Source organism: Aquila chrysaetos, chromosome 5 (genome assembly GCF_900496995.4).
Source record: "Aquila chrysaetos chrysaetos chromosome 5, bAquChr1.4, whole genome shotgun sequence".
Taxonomy (NCBI): domain Eukaryota; kingdom Metazoa; phylum Chordata; class Aves; order Accipitriformes; family Accipitridae; genus Aquila; species Aquila chrysaetos.
This window is the reverse complement of record NC_044008.1, coordinates 27,522,610-27,542,130: the sequence shown is the minus strand read 5'-3', so window position 1 is coordinate 27,542,130 and position 19,521 is coordinate 27,522,610. Positions and strand designations below refer to the sequence as shown.

General features: G+C 40.0%; 1 protein-coding gene across 1 annotated transcript in view; it reads left to right on the top strand.

Annotated features, from left to right (window-relative positions):
* Positions 1 to 19,521, top strand: part of CFTR (CF transmembrane conductance regulator) — a 91,627-nt gene that overhangs the window by 59,991 nt on the left and 12,115 nt on the right. The window contains exons 19-23 of the mRNA XM_030016320.1: positions 1,361 to 1,511; positions 2,619 to 2,846; positions 4,945 to 5,045; positions 12,331 to 12,573; positions 16,144 to 16,299. Of these exons, the coding sequence (XP_029872180.1) occupies positions 1,361 to 1,511; positions 2,619 to 2,846; positions 4,945 to 5,045; positions 12,331 to 12,573; positions 16,144 to 16,299 (879 nt within the window). The remainder of the gene's footprint in view (positions 1 to 1,360; positions 1,512 to 2,618; positions 2,847 to 4,944; positions 5,046 to 12,330; positions 12,574 to 16,143; positions 16,300 to 19,521) is intronic.

The following is a 19,521-nucleotide window of genomic DNA, read 5'->3' as shown; positions in this document are numbered from 1 at the left end:
TACTAAATTCTGCAGTTTGAAATAATGAGTAAACACAAATTCATTCTTGCATTGCTGCAGACAAGTGCTATACAGCCTGCACAAGCATAACCCACGTGTGTCACCATTCTTTTAAGAGAAATGAGGAAAATAGTGAAAGAAATCTTTAACTAGTTCAGCTGTTACGGTAATTTTTTTTTCATAAACTTTGATGCTGTTATTGCCTTGCTCAGATTTCTGATTAAAAAAAAAAGGTAGGAAACCTGGAACATGCTTACCTGTTCATGAAAGACCTCTGATTGGAGTACTGGAAATTTAAATCCTTCCTTGAATTTATGTGGATGTAGTAGCAAAAGCACCAACTGCAGGTTTCTTCCTAATGTGAAATTAGTTTTGCTTTCCATCTATTTCTTTGCTGACTGTTCATTTGCAGTGATGTTTCAATGCAGTGTTCATCACTGTGCCCAAATTGTTCATTTGCAGTTGCTTTAGGCTGGTAAGTTTGCAGTTTGAAGTAGTTGTTCAGTGTGAAAGGTAACACTGATAGAAAGCAGAGCTTTGCTATTCTATGTACACTGATATACTTGATTTTCATTAGATTTAGGTATGAGACAAAAACAGTCTAAGTGCTTAAGGTGCTTCTAGAGTAAAGATCGAGGCCTGATTTAGCTAAATCTGTCTGGAGCTACTGAGGATGAGGTCTTATGAGAATGGTAGTAGTCTCTGGTGGGTTAAATAGATTAACTCTGGAATGATTTTTTTCCTTTTGATTCATCTGCCACCTTAAACCATCTTTTTTTCTTCTGAAACTGCTCATTTTTCATACCACAAGTCCTCTTACGACATTTCCTGTCTTCTGATCAGGATGAGTAGTAGTGCTAGTTTCATATGTGGGTTACAGTCCCTTGAGCAAGTGATGATGTGCGACTTACCACTTTTTCTGACCCTTAGAAAAACTGCTTGGCCCAGAACCTGCAGGAGACTGGCACTCCGCTCCTGACAGTCTGGCACACCTAGTCCAGACGAGTGGCTGCAGATATTGCAAGTGTTGTTCTTACAATTTTAACTGGAGAGTGAGTGCCTAGCTGCCATTGTTTTTGTGTGGCTTCATAATTTAGAAGCCTGCAATACTGGTTGTACTGCAGAAAACACTTCTTCCATCTATTAGAAAAGATGGCAGCTTTTTCCAACAGGTTATGGATCTGGTCTCAGTTATTCACGATCTTTTCATGGAGGTTTGTTCTCAGCTGCAAATCATACTTAGCATTTTATGTTTGTTGAAACAATACATAGTTGCCATGGGAAGGAGATTCATCACCAATCTCTAGTCTATAAAATGACAAGTTTACTGTATCAATAGTATTTTTCTTTCATTCTACAGTTAATACTGATTGTGATTGGCGCTATAACAGTAGTCTCAATATTACAACCCTACATCTTCCTGGCATCAGTGCCTGTGATAGCAGCCTTTATTGTGTTAAGGGCATACTTCCTCCACACTTCTCAGCAGCTGAAACAACTGGAATCTGAAGGTAGGAGCAGCAAAATTGGTAGACTTCTAAATCCACAACAAATCAATTGAGAAGTGATTCACCCTTTCACCTCTTCTTTGCCTTTTCTCTTGCAAGATGCCATTGTCTCTGGGAGCAGAACACATATCTCCTTAAAGCCAGTGCTGTTACTGGTCCAGCCAATACTGAGTGCTCTGCTGCCAAAGAGCGGTGGAGAAGATCTTTTTAAAGCTGGGCTTTATCACCACTGCAGCTGAAAACAAATAAAGTCCTGACATATAGTTTTCTTGAGAGTAAATGTAACTTGAAAAATTGTGGTCAGACTTGGTATGTGCCCTATGAGTTTGTTTCTTTGTAAGAAAAATTTAGAATGGATATATCTTGATTGCAAAGAATTCTTATTTCTGAATAAATTATTTGACTAAATTTCCTTCCTCTCCCCCCATTAAGAGACTAACACATTCCCAATAAAATGGAAAACCTCATTTTGAATTGTGGGTTTGCAGATCAGGCACTGTGGCCTGGCTTTTCAACAAACTGGCAGATCCTCAGCAAATCAGTCCTGAATCTTAAACCCTGATGATCATCATCCCTTTTACTTAAGTGTAATTCTGAAGTTCCTCAGAACTAAATCTAAATTTCTTTGATGTTCACAGGGATACAGCATTGGCTCACCGCTTTTTATGTAATGCAAGAGCTGCTTTAAATTACCATGTCAGTACAGTTGAATCCAGAGCATTAAAGTTCTCTGTCTGTGCTAAAAAAACTTCACTTGATGGAGTTATCAGAATTGCAAGAATTCATTTTGGTTGGGGAGGAGCCACCTTTCTCTTGTGGCATCTTACAGCGGGCCAGGAGCTTCCCCGAGTAGTATGCTAACTATGAAGAATTAATGTGATCCCTTCCTGGCAATACACTGAATGGAATTTCAACCCATTCATGCAAAGACTGTTGTTGTATATCCTGTGCTAGGATTACTTCAGCCATGTATTCCAAAAACACATGTAAATTAAACACTGACAATAGTTATACTGCTGTGAGTTAGAGCATAGGGCTGTGTATTTGCATTATATCAAAGGTTATTTGCTTATGAGTGCTTATGATGTTTCTAATTTAAACACTTTACAGCTCGGAGCCCAATATTCACCCATCTTGTTACAAGCTTAAAAGGGCTGTGGACACTGAGAGCTTTTGGGCGGCAGCCGTATTTTGAGACCTTATTTCACAAAGCCCTGAACCTGCACACGGCAAACTGGTTCCTCTACCTGTCAACACTGCGCTGGTTCCAGATGAGGATAGAAATTATTTTTGTTGTCTTTTTTGTTGCTGTGGCATTCATCTCTATCATAACTACAGGTACAGTAACTTTACTGGAGTACTGAAATTGAAGTCTTCTGCTTCTGTTTAACAGCTCAGCTTTCGAAACTTCTGAGGGAAATAAACCATTGCAAAATTTAGCATACATTGGAGTCACTGGTTTAAGTATGTCATAATAGTAAACACAATTTAATTAAAACAGAAATTACACCATTATATCTGCAATCTAATGTTGTAGAGGACTCATTAAAAGGATTAATCTGAATATCTGAAGGGATAGAACTTTCCTTTTCTTGACTGTAATTGCTGTAAAAGTAATTTTTCATGCGTTTTAAACCACATTAATGTAACCACGTTGGTGTACTGAGAAGCTTGGATGTTGATTATCATCTGTATAGCTCAAAGTTTTTTAGTAAATAGAAGTTAATGTTCCTCTTATTTGCAAATGGCTAAGATGTGAAGTTGTAATGATCTTTTAAAGCCACACCAATAGCAGAAATAGTCATCCAGTTCTCTAATTCCCAACCCACTGACCCATTTTCCAATGTGAAGTTTTGCAAATTGCATTCAAAATCCCCTTAAAAATGGCTCACCACTGTTGGTAAACCCAGTACATGAATGAGAATCACTCTATACCTTACTATCTTACTTGTATTTGAAATGCTGCTGGTGGCTGGCCAGGTGTAGCCAGTCTCCAACAAGCAGAGAATAGGAGAATAATGTCCCCCAGGTGTTGGAATAATTCAGTTCTGTGGAAAAACTCAGCAGATTTAGCTACAGATTACTTCAAATACAGTTTTTAATTCACTACACTTTTGTTATGTATGTTTTTTGATTTTGATTCTCAGGCATTATTCTCCCTCTTCCAAATATTACACTGAACTTTGTGTGCAGGATCTGGATGCAGTTTCAGTACTATGGTTGCTGATGAACAAGAATTTGCTGTTTTGTGAAGGAGATTTTTGGTTCTAACAATATCCAAATTTCGTTTGATCATACTTCAGTGTTGAAAAGTGTACATTTTGTCAAATATTGTATTGTGTATGAAATGCTATCCTCTATTTCTTGTATAAGGATCTCTCCTCATCTTAGGAAAAAAAAAATCCAACCACAGAAATACTTCTGTATGAAAATATGCACCTACAGTACTTTTTTTTACAAAGGAGACTTTAGTTCCCCTAATATTCATAGGGAAACAATACCCCCTGCTGCCCTTCTCATTTTTTTACTTTGTGTGCTGAGTAGTTTGGGTTTTTTTAGGAAAACTGTTTCTTGTGTTACTGTTTTTCTGGATTTGAGAAAAGGGATTAGAAGCACTTTTTAAATATGTGAAAATTTGTCATCTTGCCACCAATGTAAACTTTACTGTTACACACTAAATTCCTTTTCTTAATCTGTCATCTTTCAGGAGGAATATTTTGCTTTTATTGTTTACTTCTATAATTACTCTGTTAACAAGATGTCTATAAGCAAGACAGGAGGAAGTTTGTTGAAAAAAGCCATAGAAGAAGTTGAGAATCAGAGAAAGGCATTTGGCTTAAATTCTCAATTCCCTTTAACACATAGTGAGATTAAAAATCAACAGTGGGGTAGTTTAAATGCTTGTATTGCATTGTATGAACTTATAAAGGAAAATCTCTGTAAAATCCCATGTTTGTTACAGCAGACAATTAAAGCAAAAGAATTTATATCTGCTTCTTTGTGAAACAGTAAGGAGAACGTCCTCTATTTGTCCAAGAAATGAGAATGTAAACCAACGCAACTATTTTGAATTTTAAAGTTGTTAGCTGTGGTGTTTTAGTTAGATAAGAGTCATTTCACAGATTCATATGTGTTGGAAAAAGGAAATTGAAATCAAGATTGCAGAGGCCTGGTTCTGTTTACAGCTTAAGTACCAAGATACAATTTTTTCTTCTGCCAAAGCAAGAACAGGGTTTTTAGTGAATTCAGTGCCAAAGCCAGGTGTTTAACTGATGATTAAGCTCTCAGTCCTTTGTATAATTAACAAATCCATGTTTTCCCCATGAAATAAAAGAGGAGAGAATGTGAACATGTATTTTAAGATATACATGCTAATTTTCTGGTTTCTCTTGGCTTTTTATTTGCATATAAATTGAATGTGCTTTTCTCTCCGCAGGTGATGGACCAGGTAGAGTTGGCATTATTCTTACTTTAGCTATGAACATCATGGGAACCTTGCAGTGGGCAGTAAACTCAAGCATAGATGTGGATAGTTTGGTAAGCATAAAATGCACTGTGCTGTGCTTTCTTTTGAGGAACTGCCTTATTTTGCTGATTATGGGTGTTCAGTGAGTTATTTTCAGAGTTTGATATCAGGCAGATGTGTCAGAAAGTTCCCCTCATACCTTTCATAGCAACCTACTGGCTTTGGCACAGCACAAACTGAATTTTTCTGTGATCAAAAATTTTCCTGGACTAGAATAGGCAACAGCAAATAGTTGCGTTTGAGGATTTAGATTGCAGATGTAGCAGTGATGGGCAAACTTCAAAAAGGCTTGGAGTTGTTTTGTTATGATTATATTCCTTACCAAGACATATAATATACCTTACTTGGTCTACTTAAGGGCTTTGCACAGCACATCACGATGGATGTTTCTGAGCTCCTTCCACGCAAAATCAACAGTGATTTAGACTTGTCATTTAAAAAATATATAATTGGAGCAGACAGTGACAGTGAAGGAATATTTGCCAGTTCGACGTATGTTTTTTTAAATAATTGATTCAACTACCCTCATCCTGAAGGAAATCCTTAAGAGCCCCAAAACTAGGAATTAACCACTTACAACATCTAATCTCTTGTTTACGTGTGTGACTGGTGATAGTCCAGAAAGCTGACTGCCATTCAGGGACACATTTTTTCCCTATCCACCAATTGTTTTATGCTGACTCTTTCTTTACTTGTTAGAACAGCTTGTCTTGAAGGGCAAACACTTTGTGAAAGGGCTTCTTTGCTGTAACTGCAAGACATGCCAAACAGCAGTTGTGTGACTGATAATGAAGTAAAATGTGCCATTGGTAAGGCACAATAGTGACAACAACCTTCAGTCAGCTCTCATTTGTAAACTCCATCTTAGCCCCGTAAGGCATAATGTGATCGCTTTAAGTCTAAAAATCTGTGTAAGAGTCATGTGCACATATTAAACAGCTTAATAAAAACTGAAGGTGTTTCACAAGAGCAACGGAAAGTCTTACTGTGGGATTCAGAGCGTGCTGGACACACTAGTGTTTTAATAAAGAACTTCCCCTTTTTTAAAATACAGTGATATTAAAATGTCATCTATTAGTAGCAATAAGGAAGTAACTCCCTTTCCCCTGAAAAGAAAGTCTCAAGTTGCTTTAGATGTTTTTGAGTACTCTTCTCTATATTAAGACAAACTACTGCACTGGAGCACCAGTTATATTAATGATAGCCTTCTAAGGTGCATCAGTTTATAAGTGGATCCTCTGGACTTCTTTCAGCAGCGGATAGCTGCCCACCCGCATCCCATGGATTTTTAGGTATCCCAGATGACAAATTAATAGATATTGGTGGCAGGATGGTTCTCCTGACATTCAAAAGCTGCTGCTGTGCACAAGCAGAAAAGAATAGCTTCATGGTTTCAAGATAATAAAACTGCTTCACTGGGTGATGCAGATGTATTATTTCCCAGTCCTTGTATTCTCCACATTTTAATGCTTCCTCCTTTAAAGTCTTTTACAATTACTTGGTTACAGATGTCCTGCAAAGGCTTGCATGTATGCCTGACTTTGTACTCTATTTGGTTATACTCTATTTTTCTCTCAAGGGGTACTTTGAAGCTCCCCACAGGACCAGATTGACTAGAATTGACACATCTCCATGTGTCTCCAGTTACAGATACGCACGCACTGCTCTAGATGACATCACTCTTGCCCTTCCTTGAGCAGCTATGACATCCATGCTTACAAGCCTGCACACAAGCATGCCGGAGTGTATAGCTCATTTGTAGGTAGCGGTCTTTGGTTGTCAGATAAGCTGGAGTTTTCTGCAAGTGGTTGAAACCCATGTCCAAAGGCCTAGCTGCTGTAATTAGTAGGCAACATTAAGCTTGTACTGAGTTGTTTTACAAGGTATGCAAGGTATTTATTTCAGTGAAATGAATGCAAGCAAAAGGACAGGAAGGCAGGAGAATAGGAAAGCAGGATCACATGAAGAAGGAAAAAATGTACCAGAAGAAATACTGGCTAAACAGATGGGTAGGTGGCAAATTTGACTTTATTCCACACAATCTCCTTCTTGATCTTTCCATGACACTGGCATACATATTGAAGAAATCTGACTTTCTAGGTTGGATTTTGTTTTTACATACACAGATATTCTCTTTGAAGCAATTTCTGTTGAACTGGTTTGGCTTTAACTGAAAAATCCCCATTGTCTTTTAATACCCCATAATGGTTTTGGCATTTCATTCTCTATAGCCCTGATACTTTATCTGCTCTGCTTTTTTTTAAAAAAAAAAAACATATGTGGTCACTCTGACAGCTATCCATTGTTTCATTTAAAGCTACCAGTTAGGCTAGATTTATCTTTTCACTTTGATCATTTCTGCTAATATCCCTTTAGCTGGTTTTCAGTCTTTTTCTTACCCCTCCAGGCAGTCTTGTAGTATTTTTAATTTTTTTCTTTCATAAGGAAATAGAAAATAAGTTTTCCAGTAAGTGCTGCTTTCACAGATAAGCAATGGCTAGTCCCAGTGGACTGTTTCAATGCTTTATAACGTCCTCCTTCACTGATGTGTATCCTGCAGTAGCAGTGCTATAACTGGGAAGGACAATTCCTTTTATCAGGGAAAGAGAAAATGCCATGCTTTTACTGTTGCCAAGATTACTTATGTAAGGAGATATAAAAAGAATCCCCCAAAGAGATATTAAAACCACACTTGCTAAACCTCACAGTGCCCCACCCTGTACATCAGGGATGCTGAAGAATTAAAGTAGTACATGGTAGAGAAGAGGACCAAAGAAAAAATTAGGACTCTGAAAAAAACGGTGCTTTTACAGCTGGTTTTCATTCTTTTATTTTCCTGTGCTATTTCTCCTTTAACCTGTTCAATTGGTATTTTTTTTTTTTAAGTCGGACATGGTCTTAATAAGCTTTTTACTACTGTCAGCAGAAAACCTGAGAACACTGTTTATTTCCAAAGTTTAAGTAGATTAAATACTTGACTGTAAAATCTGCATCAGAATGACAGTTCTCAAAGAAGTGAGGTGTTGGTCATCTGGAAGGGAACAGAATCAAGAAAAATCTTTTAGAACATTTCCTTTTCTGCCTGCAAAGTAGTGTGAGAAAGAGCAAAAAATTCAGGTCAAGTTTGACATGAACTAAATATTTCATTTTTGCAGTTTGGAAGAGGAGTATATATATGTCCTATAAGTGCACCCAAAATGTAACAGCAGGAGATGTGAAACCTCAGTAAAACCATATGGTCCGCCTGCATTGATGCAGTTTTTGCAGTGACTTAATGCACAGGGGTTTTTTACAACATGAGCCATTGGACCAACCTCTCATAGGGTCTCTCAGTTGCAGACTGCACTTTCCAGACAGCATGTTTTTGAGGAGATGGTGTCTTGCAACATGGTTGTTGAATACTATGCGTGTCTGGTCTGGAGAGGGTAACTGCTCTCTTCCTAGCCAAAGAGAACATAGGGCCTGATGAAACTAATTGCATTAGATTACTTGTAAAAGAATTACTTCTTCCACTTTCTGGAAATATATATTGCATAATTATATTAAGAATTCTCCTTCAACATTAAGAAGAGTTTAAGTGATATTAGCGAGAAAGTAAATTAAAGAATTTGCCATGTTATTAAAATCTCAGTAAAATACAATTAGGCAAGGCTAAAAATAGTGTATTATGCTCTAGACATTTTTAGATGGAAGTAGTAAATATACTCCTTTATTCTAAAGCATTAGTTAAAGAATGTGAATATAGAAGGCACATTGCTGATGGGAATAATGGATAAGAAACTTGCTGTCACCTACACTATACCTGTCATTATGAATGACAGAAGATTTCTACCTGTGAAAAGAAGAATAGATATCTTTGTAAAATGTTACTGACATTTATGCTGCATTCTGCCCAGATCTAAATCATAATTCAAATTACAGAACCAGGAAAGCATCCTTTTGAATTGATTTAAAGTATTAAGCTGTCTAAAATATCTGCATATGTGATGTGACTGATGAATCTGTCAGGGGGAGCTGTGACATAGTGATGAAATTTTCTGTTGTAATGGAAGGCTCTTTGTCCAGCTGGCTTCATAGGAGATTTAAGCTACTGTGTAATGGTAGGATCTCTTGGGCAATTATAGGGAATCCCTTCCTGTACAAACGTTCACAGCTCTTGATGAAGCCAAGAAAGACCCTTCATTTCTGAAGTGGTGATACTTCTATAAGGATAAGATTTCTGTAAACAAATGTACCATCAAACACCAGTTAAAATAAATGCATGGTGCTCATCATGGGATTTACCATAGACAGTCAGACAGGAAGAAAATTGTCAGTCTGATCTAGGTTTTCCTGTTTGTATCACCAAAATGAGATGACATTCTTATATCAACATGATGATGACCATGCCTTTCCATCTTGCACAGTAGTTGAGATGGAAATTGTAATCGATAGGCTTGGATGTTAGCATGCTTTTCAAAACTTGTCACAATTGTGTTTCACGATGCTGAGTTGTAAGGTCTGAGTACAGAGTATTCTTGAGTACAGAGTAGAGAACGAATGCTAATAATAAGGCCCAGATATTCCTGGATGCAGTAGCTATGCAGGTATCTATCTGTTTATTAATTTATTTTGCTAAATAATTTCTGACCAACAAGAATTGACAGTATCTTACAGTTTACTCTTGTTGTTTACAAGGACAAATTTTGGTAAAATGAGGAATCTAGTTAATTAAGTTAGTTGGACTAAGGCACTTAGGAACCTGAATGTAAAGTCACGTCTTCTTCAAGTAAGGGAGTGAAATTTGTATCCTGAATAGCAAGAGAAAAACAGTAGGAAATATTGGAGACTCTAGGACTACCAGCATGAACAACATTCTCTGAAAAAAAAGTATATTAGAAAAGATAACCTCTACAGAATGGATTAGTTAACCAAAACAAGCTATGCATTGGAGGTCAAGAAGCAGATGAAGAAGAGAGACTTGACAAAATCAGAGTTAGACTTGCAAATGGCCCAAATTCTGGATAAATACTTGATCTCAGTTTTCAGTAAAAGGGCAGTGTTTAATCTGGGGAGTTGAAAGTGGAGCAGAAGGTAGAAATGGGATTTACAGTATCTGAGGTGGAAATTATATGCAAAAACCAGCCTAGCTGTGGGCATGTAACTGAAGAGCCTGAGTTAGAATCCTGGTCTCCCTAAATTTTGTGGAGGGACACATGCACCACCCATGAGTCAGTCCACCTAAAATCGGAGTCTTCAACTAAGTGTGATTGGGTTCTGCAGTTGGACTTTTCAGCTAAACATGTGAAAATGGGCTGGAACAATGCTGCCCCGTGCATGCAGACCAGGTGGGACCAGACGTCCCATCCTAGGGTTCGGGAAGAACCAGCTGAGAAGCTGGAGATCTGATAATGGCCACTTCCAATGAATCCACCAAGCTGGCAGTGGCACGTGGTGGCACATGATAGAATAATGATTGTCACTTCTGGTTAAGAAGGAGAAATGGGAAGTCATTGATGCCACCATCAGTTTGTTAGTCTGATGGCAGCAGTCTTTAGAAACTATTTTGAGGGAGTAATTAAAGATGCAGTGCTTACAGAGTGAATTCACTCAGGTTTGCTAACATTAGGGTTGCATCAGACTAACCTGGTAACTGTGTTTGATGATTTATTTTCCAGACAAAAGTAATGTAGTAGATCTCATTTGTCTTCAGGAAAGCACTGGCTGTGGCTCTGTTTCAGAAATTATATAAATGAAGGAGATCAGGATTATTACAAGAACTGTATAAAGTAGTTAATGAGTTGGACAGAAAGGAAATGGCATTAAGCTGTAAGTATTAAGCTGTAGGGAGGCTACTCAACAAAGATTAGATTTGTGACTGAGCTTGGTTTAATCTTTTTTTAATGCTCTCAACAAAGAAAAAAAAAATTGTGTTGAAGAAATCTGCCAAAGGCACAAAGCTGAAAGGCAATGTTACCATGAAGGATGCTGTGAGTCGAAAGGTATTGGGTGACCTCAAATGGCAGATATGAAATAGATTTTAGTAACCGAAGTGCAAAGGCTTGAATTGAGGGACTGCTAAGAATAACCTTTGTTCTAAGTAAGGATCTCCTCGTTTAGAAATGGCTAAGATGGAGGAAAGCTTGGCTGACCACTGCTCAGTCAGAGGGTGACTATAAGATGTGACTGTGAAGAAAAGAGTATGTGATCCTAGGATGTGTTAATTGAGATATTCCTATTATAGATAGGAAAGTATCACTGCCTTTGTACAATGTCCTTGTGAAACTTCATCCAAAATGCTGTGTAGATTCTGGTCAGACAGGAAAGATTAATTTGACTGGGATGTTTGGTGAAGGAGAACATATGTTAAGAAAGAGGCTTAAACCTGGATTTTCTTTAGTCCTGAAGAACAAAGGGTGACTGGATCTAAGGCAGCCCTCCATAAATTAATGGAGAAAGCAGCTAGGAAAAAGAACAATTTAGAATTTAAAATTAATAAATTTACAAGAACAAACTGGTCCATAGACTTAAAAATATGTTTTCTGACCACCTGAGCAGTGAAGTTCTAGTGAAGGAGATGAATTAACTATGTATTAATTGACCTGTGACCCATTTAAAAAAACATAAAATCAAGAGGATCCTTTCTAGTCCCATATTCCTTTGAAAATTCATCAAGACTGCTACTAGCAACTTTGGTCTGAAATTCATGAACTACAGGACTTGATTATTTCACTTAATATATATATAATTACAGATATAAAATTAATTCTCATTGAACTTCCTACTATTCTTTTGGTGAAAACTATAGGTAATTTCTCATAAATACTTAGATGTTAATGTCTGATGATTGTTCCTCTTTACTTGGTGCTACTGCTTTACATCTTTCAAATTCCACACAGTCTGATGATCTTTGGAGATAAATGATTATTCAAGGAACTTCAGGTTTTGGGTTGGGCAACCCCCTACAGGAGGAAGGAGTTGAAGACTCCAAGATTGCTTTCATGATCATACTTTGTTTTCATAAATACAGGTCATCTACAGTTTTCAAAATACATTTTTAAAGGTAGAAGGAGCTATTTTGTCCATTTAAAGAGGAAGCAAGTGGAATCATGTATTCGACCAATGTCAGTAGTACAAGAGCAATAGAATCTAGAGCTCTATACAAGAAGTGTCCTACCTTTGAAAATTGTATCATGGCATAGCTTACACAGAAAAGAAACTCACTTTTCTGGCTAGGAATTAGGAATAATTTGATTTAATTTGTTTTAATAGCTAAGTATTGATTACAATTAGAATACTGTTTGTTTTGATTCATAGATGCGGTCTGTCGGACGAATATTTAAATTCATTGACATGCCAACAGAAGAAACGAAAAACATGAAGCCACAGAAGAATAACCAGCTTTCAGATGCCCTTGTAATTGAAAACAAGCATGCGAAGGAAGAGAAGAACTGGCCATCCGGGGGCCAAATGACTGTGAAGGACCTTACGGCCAAATACGGCGAAGGAGGAGCTGCTGTGTTAGAAAACATGTCCTTTTCAATAAGTTCAGGGCAGAGGGTGAGACACTGTTTTGTTGTGTTTTATCTGACTTCTATTAAGCTTAACTATAGAAGTGTCATTATAAACCTATTAACTGACTAAAGAGTAGGTTGAGTTCAGTAAGGTTTTGTAAGTTAGATTGTTGCAAAGCAATCATCTAAAGCACCTGAAGAACAGAAATGTCTTGTGTCTCTTCTTAAAAAGAGCTCATCTGTAGGATTATTGGCTACAAACAAAGAAAAGGCAAGGTAAATCTGCCTCAGTTATCCTAGAAACCTTGAGGCTGATTTACACCTCAGTGAAGCACATTGGGGATGTTTGCTGGCTATGAGGAGCAGAATATACTGATAAAATATATATGCAGCAGTTCCCTAAGTTGTATTCCTGTGCCTGAAGTCATCCGCCTTCTCCTCCCAGGGAGAGGGAAGCTTGCCGGTGAGTGCAGGTGCTGGGGGCAGCCTGACCCAGGTGGAGCAGGGCACGAAAGAATACCAGCCACTGTGCCAAGAGTAACGCATCGCTGGCCCCAGCAGCTGGAGGGTGGAGGTGCCATCTCGCCCATTCAATGAGGGTTCTATGCCACCCCAAATTATTATATAACAAACTATAAACAGCTCTATTCTTTAGAAGATGGACAAACCTCTAATTAATCTTCATGTGTGTTTGGCGTTGTGTTCAAGAAAGAGCTTTAGTTTCAGGACAGCAATTAGGCAGAGGTTTAACACTTTGCTTTAAGTTCATGCTGAAGGCCTGTCCTCAGTGAGGTGGAAAGAAGAGCTCGCACAATTTCCTGAGCTGAAGCTCCTAGTTTGGATAGCACCAGTCTCTGCCAGGGTTGGTAGGTCTGTCTTGGTTTACATGAACGGAATGTTTTATCTACTAATTTTGAGGGCACTAAATTTTGAAACCAGCAGTCAGACTTCCTGTAGCACCACCACCATCCTGAAGATGCTCTGCCTTTGGAAGAGGGGGACCTGTGATTCCTGGAGCGTGGAGGTGTGGGTGCCGCTGTAGTCTGGTGGATTTACTTCCTGGAAAATCCCTCAAGGCAATGGAGTATGGAAAATGAAAGATACTTTTGTACTGTACAGACAGGGGGTAAAGCATTTAAAACAAAGATCCTTTTTTCAATGGCTATGATTTAGGAACGTGATCCAATTTCAGTGATGAACCCTGGACGCAGAGGTAGCATTTCCAGAATTGGAGCATGCTCCTTAAACTGGAGAGGATTTGTCTCTGCCCCACAGGGAAGTACATGTAAAACAAACAGGAAAGGGGAGAGCTTTCCTCTGCTGAGGGAGTAGAATAGAATAGAATAGAATAGAGTAGACTATTTCAGTTGGAAGGGACCTATAACGGTCATCTAGTCCAACTGCCTGACCAGTTCAGGGCAGACCAAGTTAAAGCATGTTATTGAAGGCATTGTCCAAATGCCTCTTAAACACTGACAGACTTGCGGCATCGACCACCTCTCTAGGAAGCCTGTTCCAGTGTTTGACCACCCTCTAGGTAAAGAAATGTTTCCTAATGCCCAGTCTAAACCTCCCCTGGCGCAGCTTTGAACCATTCCCACGTGTCCTGTCACTGGACATCAGGGAGAAGAGATCAGCACCTCCCTCTCCACGTCCCCTCCTCAGGGAGCTGTAGAGAGCAATGAGGTCGCTCCTCGGCCTCCTTTTCTCCAAACTAGACAGGCCCAAACTCCTTAGCTGCTCCACATAGGACATTCCTTCCAGCCCTTTCACCAGCTTTGTTGCCCTCCTATGGACCCATTCAAGGACCTTCACATCCTTGTTAAATTGTGGGGCCCAGAACTGCACACAGTGTTCAAGGTGAGGCTGCACCAACGCTGAATACAGCGGGATAATCCCTCTTTTGACCGGCTGGTTATACTCTGTTTGATGCACCCCAGGGTGCAGTTTGCCCTCTCGACTGCCAGGGCACACTGCTGGCTCATATTGAGCCTGCTGTCAGCCAGCACCCCCAGATCCCTTTCTGCAGGGCTGCTCGCCAGCCACTCCTCTCCCAATTTATACTTGTGCCCGGCATTACTCCGTCCTAGGTGCAGAATCCTCCATTTTGACTTGTTAAATTTCTTCCCATTAATCATTGCCCAGTGCTCCAATCTATCTAGATCCCTGTGCAAGGCCTCTTGTCCCTCAAACCTCCCAGTTTGGTATCATCAGCAAACTTGCTAACGGTGCATTCAACTCCTGCACCCAGATCGTTGATAAATACATTGAGCAGAACTGGCCCTAGAATTGAACCCTGAAGAACACCGCTGGTGACCGGTCACCAGCCAGATGTAGCCCCATTCACTACATCCCTTTGAGCCCCGTCCTTCACCTAGCGCACCATGAACCCACTCATCCCACAGTTGGACAACTTGTCCAGAAGGATGCTGTGACGGACAGTATCAAAAGCTTTACTAAAATCAATAAGAACTACATCCACCGCCTTCCCTTCATCCACTAAGTGGGTGACCTTATCACAGAAGGATATCAAATTAGTTAACCAGCACTTTCCCTTTGTGAACCCATGTTGACTGTGCCTGATGATTGCATTATTCTTTAAAAGCCTTTCAATAGTACGCAGTGTAATCTTCTCCATAATTTTTCCAGGAACTGAGGTGAGACTAACAGGTCTGTAGTTCCCTGGGTCTTCCTTCACAACTTTTTTGTAGATTGGAATACAAATCTACCCAATCAACAGATTGGGTTGGTGCAACAAAGTACAGACTGCTCATCTGGTTTGGGGGCCTGAGGCACTGTTACAGAAAGGATGCCAGGCAGCAGGAAGAATCCCCTTCTTCACCTTTACATGTATATTGTCACCCTACAAAAGTAGCCGACGCTCAGACAGGACATCATTAGCTGTGTAAAACCCAGCTGTTGGAAAAGGCAGTATCTCAGCATTTGCTGGTGGTTACTGCAGATATTGCTCCTTCCAGCAACAGGTCGGTGCAATCCCACAAGGGGAACACAACATTAAAAAAACCCCATGTATTATGTTTCTTCCCACCTAAGAGGTAAGGAAAGGCAGCACCAGCTGGGCAGGCGGGGGACTTGCATTTCAGCTTGGGGGTTGGCAACGGTATGGTGTGTGCTGTGACCGCTGCCTCAGGCCCAAACTACCCCACTACAAATTCATGGTCTGATCAGAGTTAGGCCCTTCATTTTCAATTACATGGAAATGGAGTAGCTTAGTGTGATTCAAATGCGTGCCCTACTTGGTTTTTGTCTGCTGGATCGGTTTTTGCTGAAGAGGACTTCATAGCAAAAGAAAGGGGAAAGGCACAAAATGCTGGACTAATCAGTACAAGAGAATATATAAGCAAATTTCTGTTCTTCAGCTAAGGGTAGACTAAGAGATTTTTCATTTTAGTTAATTCTAACAAAACAAAGAAGGGTCTGACCCAGTGTTTTGTTCAGCCCTTGGTTTTATCATTCTCAAATGAACGACATTTACTATCCTGTTGAGATCCATTTGGATCGTTCTCCACTGCTGAGATCTCTAAGTGTTTCTGCCTTGGTCTGTGGTTAATATGTGAGCAGTATTAAATGTTTGCTTTTATGATTTGCATTGCAGGTGGGCCTTTTGGGAAGAACTGGTTCAGGAAAAAGCACTTTACTTTTCGCATTTTTAAGACTGCTGGATACAGAAGGGGATATCCAGATTGATGGAGTCTCCTGGAACACGGTCAGTGTGCAGCAATGGAGAAAGGCATTTGGAGTGATTCCTCAGGTAATGAGATTATTGTATATTTGTGTGCCTTTATTTTCATTGGTTCTACATCCATACACACATAGTTACCTTCAAGCTGGAAGTTAGTTGTTTTATGCTGAGAAACAGAAACAAAATGCAAAGATTTTGTGAAAAGGGGAAGGGGATGAATGGATGGATGCAATGATTCACAGCAAATTCTACTTTTTGAGGGTTTCTATGCCATTCACACAAGAACTCTTCTAGAAATGGGAAGGTACAGCACACTCAAACAGAAGTTTTCGTAGCCTGCTTATCCCTGCACCTCTGAAACAGTTTGTATGTTGATTCAAAGTAAGATAGTGCCACCTGAAGAAAAAAAGACAATCTGTGGTGTTCTCAGCTACTGTTTTCTGAAGCCCTACATCACATATGGTTAACATGTGGATACTATACCTGACAGGCTGGTAGCAGAATTACTGCTTTTCTCATATTTTAGTAGACCACTAGCTGATGCCCAACTTGGACTTATCACTTTTTTTAACTGTGACCTCTCACTACTGTGTCATGATGCATGTATAAGGGAGCACTTCATGTTATTTATGCTTGCAGCAGTCCTGGCATATGGGAAGTAATACCATTTCAGAGATGAAAAAGGAAGCAGCTCCTCACATGGATTTAGGCACCCTAATACTCTCAAATAACTGGAACAAGAAAAATAGTCTAAGGACGAGTAAACAATTAAACCTAGGGCTTCTAAGTCCCTTGTCAGTGTCCCCGCTACTGGACCAGAGTCCTATATTAGTTACAGCTCTGCATTATCTGTCTCAAAAATGAACATTATTGGCTGCATGCTGTTGCACTAAAAAGTCATTGCTCACTGTAAAGGTAGGAATGAAAACTGATGGAATGAACTGCAAAATTTTAATGCCATGTTTTGTGTTTTTTTTGTTGAAAGCTGTCAGTCCTTTCCAACAGCACTGTTACAGGAGTAACACTTAATGGGCTTCCCTTCTTTGAAAGCTATACACTGGATAGTTCTTCAGCTACTAAACATACACAGTCTTTTCCATCACAATGTTCATTCCTTTGGAAATCTTGTGAGTGTTGCGGATTAATTCAAGTAACAGTTGACTATAATCTTACCAATGATTCATTTGTGGTATAGGGAGGCAGAGGGACACCAGCTGCAGAACAGCCTGCCACACCGTCAGGGGACGTGCAGTCTGTCCTGCCTTTTTCCATCCTTGAGGGGTAGCTACTAGCCCCAGAGACTGATAAGTATGGGTTGATCCTTGGTCACCCTGGTTGGCCCACTCCTTGACAGGCCCAAAAGGAGTGGGCCAACCAGGGTGACCAAGGATCTCCTTTTGACTGTCAGCTGTCAAACCCTTATTGTGCCATTTCCCCCATCCCCACTGTAAAGGAGTTGCCACGTGCTTTCTGTGCATATTGGTTTGTTCCTAGGTAGTCTACTGTATTAGGAAGGTGGTTACTGTCTTAGAAAGCTGGTGAGCTGCAGTGAACGTATGTGTGGTATAAAGCTGTTGTACACTGAATACATGAGGCACTTTAAAATAGTTGGAGAGGCTCTGGGACAGCCAGCCAATTTAACTAAAAAATACGCTGTCAGGTTTACATTTTCAAAATAGTGTTTTTCTTTTCCATAACCATCAGAGCAGAGCAGAGGTCTGTCTTCACTTTCACCCTCTGCTGTGTATGTAGGCTAAATTCTGCTTTCTACCACAGTACAACAAACCAAACTTATTGTAGTGAAGTCCCTAATATGGCTGTCACTCAGTCGCTATAGTCAGTGCTGAAGTACTTCAATGTCATGGAGGTGGGATTTAACTCTGACCGAGGTGTTCCTGATGGTGCTGTTTTGGATTTGGTAGCTTTTAGATGCTGAAATGCTCATGCTGGAAACGCAATAGCTTTGATTTTGCAAACACAAGAGGGACTCAAAATCTAATTTTTCTACTTAATCATCAGTTTTTTAGTTGTGATAGCTTCCCTTTCAAAAATGTTATCCCACAGTAGCCCGAGTGGCATTTATTTAAAGTAGGCATGCAAAGAAGGCACAACTCTCGCCTCCCTGTGCATTTCCACAGTCATGCTCTGAAATTTCCTCAAAGGCAGCAATTTTTTAGCACTTCGACCTTGCCAGAACAGACCCTTTTTCACTGCCAAGTTACACCCTCAACAAAACGAACCAAGAGAGCGGTGGTGAGTCCACCGTTTGGATTTGTTTCTGGCCTGAGCTCTACCGACAGCCTGGTTGGTCACACACTGCCTGCTGAGCTGAAGCTTGCTCAGCAAGCTGCCCTTTGACAGCTGACCTGTTGTCACCCTTTCTGTCCTCTCTTCAACATTTTCACATCTACCTATTCCTGTAAACTTTTATGTCTTATTATTGCTGGTTCAGTACTGCAGCATGATTGTTGCTTGCAAGGATGAAAAAAAGTCACCCCTTCAGATCGAGGCAGCTGTGCAGTGAACTGCAAATGCAGCTGCGTCCATTTAGTTTGGAGGACAGGTATGTTATACAGCTGTCCTCCAAAGGATGGCTGTATAGGATGAAGGATGCTTTTACCAATATAAGCTATGTCTCCATTGCAAAATTTTCCTATACAGCCAAGTATAATTTTCTGTATTGGAAGGGGCTTCCCTGTCTCTCCCATAGTCATCCTTTTGCACTCAGCCCTTTCTTCCCCTGGGCTGTGGTTGTCCAGCAGGGTTTGTGCTTTCCATCTCCAGCTGTCCTTGGGAACGCATATACTGAGGAGAAAACTGAATGCTTGGTAGCAAGTAGCCTCGTTGTCCCAGTGAAAGATACGGTTAATAATTCTCACAGCTGAGTACTCACTATAGAGTCACTAACGGTATAGAAAACATTGTTCTGCAGCCATCAGAAAAACGCGAGAGACATTTATTACACGAGCAGTGTAACTTGCCCTTCTGCTGGTGAGGTGCATTGTTAGTTCATTGTTAAAATTACACATTTAGTTCAGTTTGGAAGTCCCTGATACATGGATCAGTGCCAAAAGATCCCAGCCCTCCATTCTCTGGAAGGTCACAAGTGTTGCCAGCCTGTCTGCATGCTTCAGCTTGCAGGTCTTGTCCCAAAGCCTTGCCAAAGAACTGCACATTATGCCTCAAAAGTTCCCGCATTCAGAACAAAATGAAGTTTTCACCAGCACTTTCCCAGCAGAGAAGAGAAATGGCATATGCCACCCTGCCTTTCCTGGCAGAACGAAGGGAGCC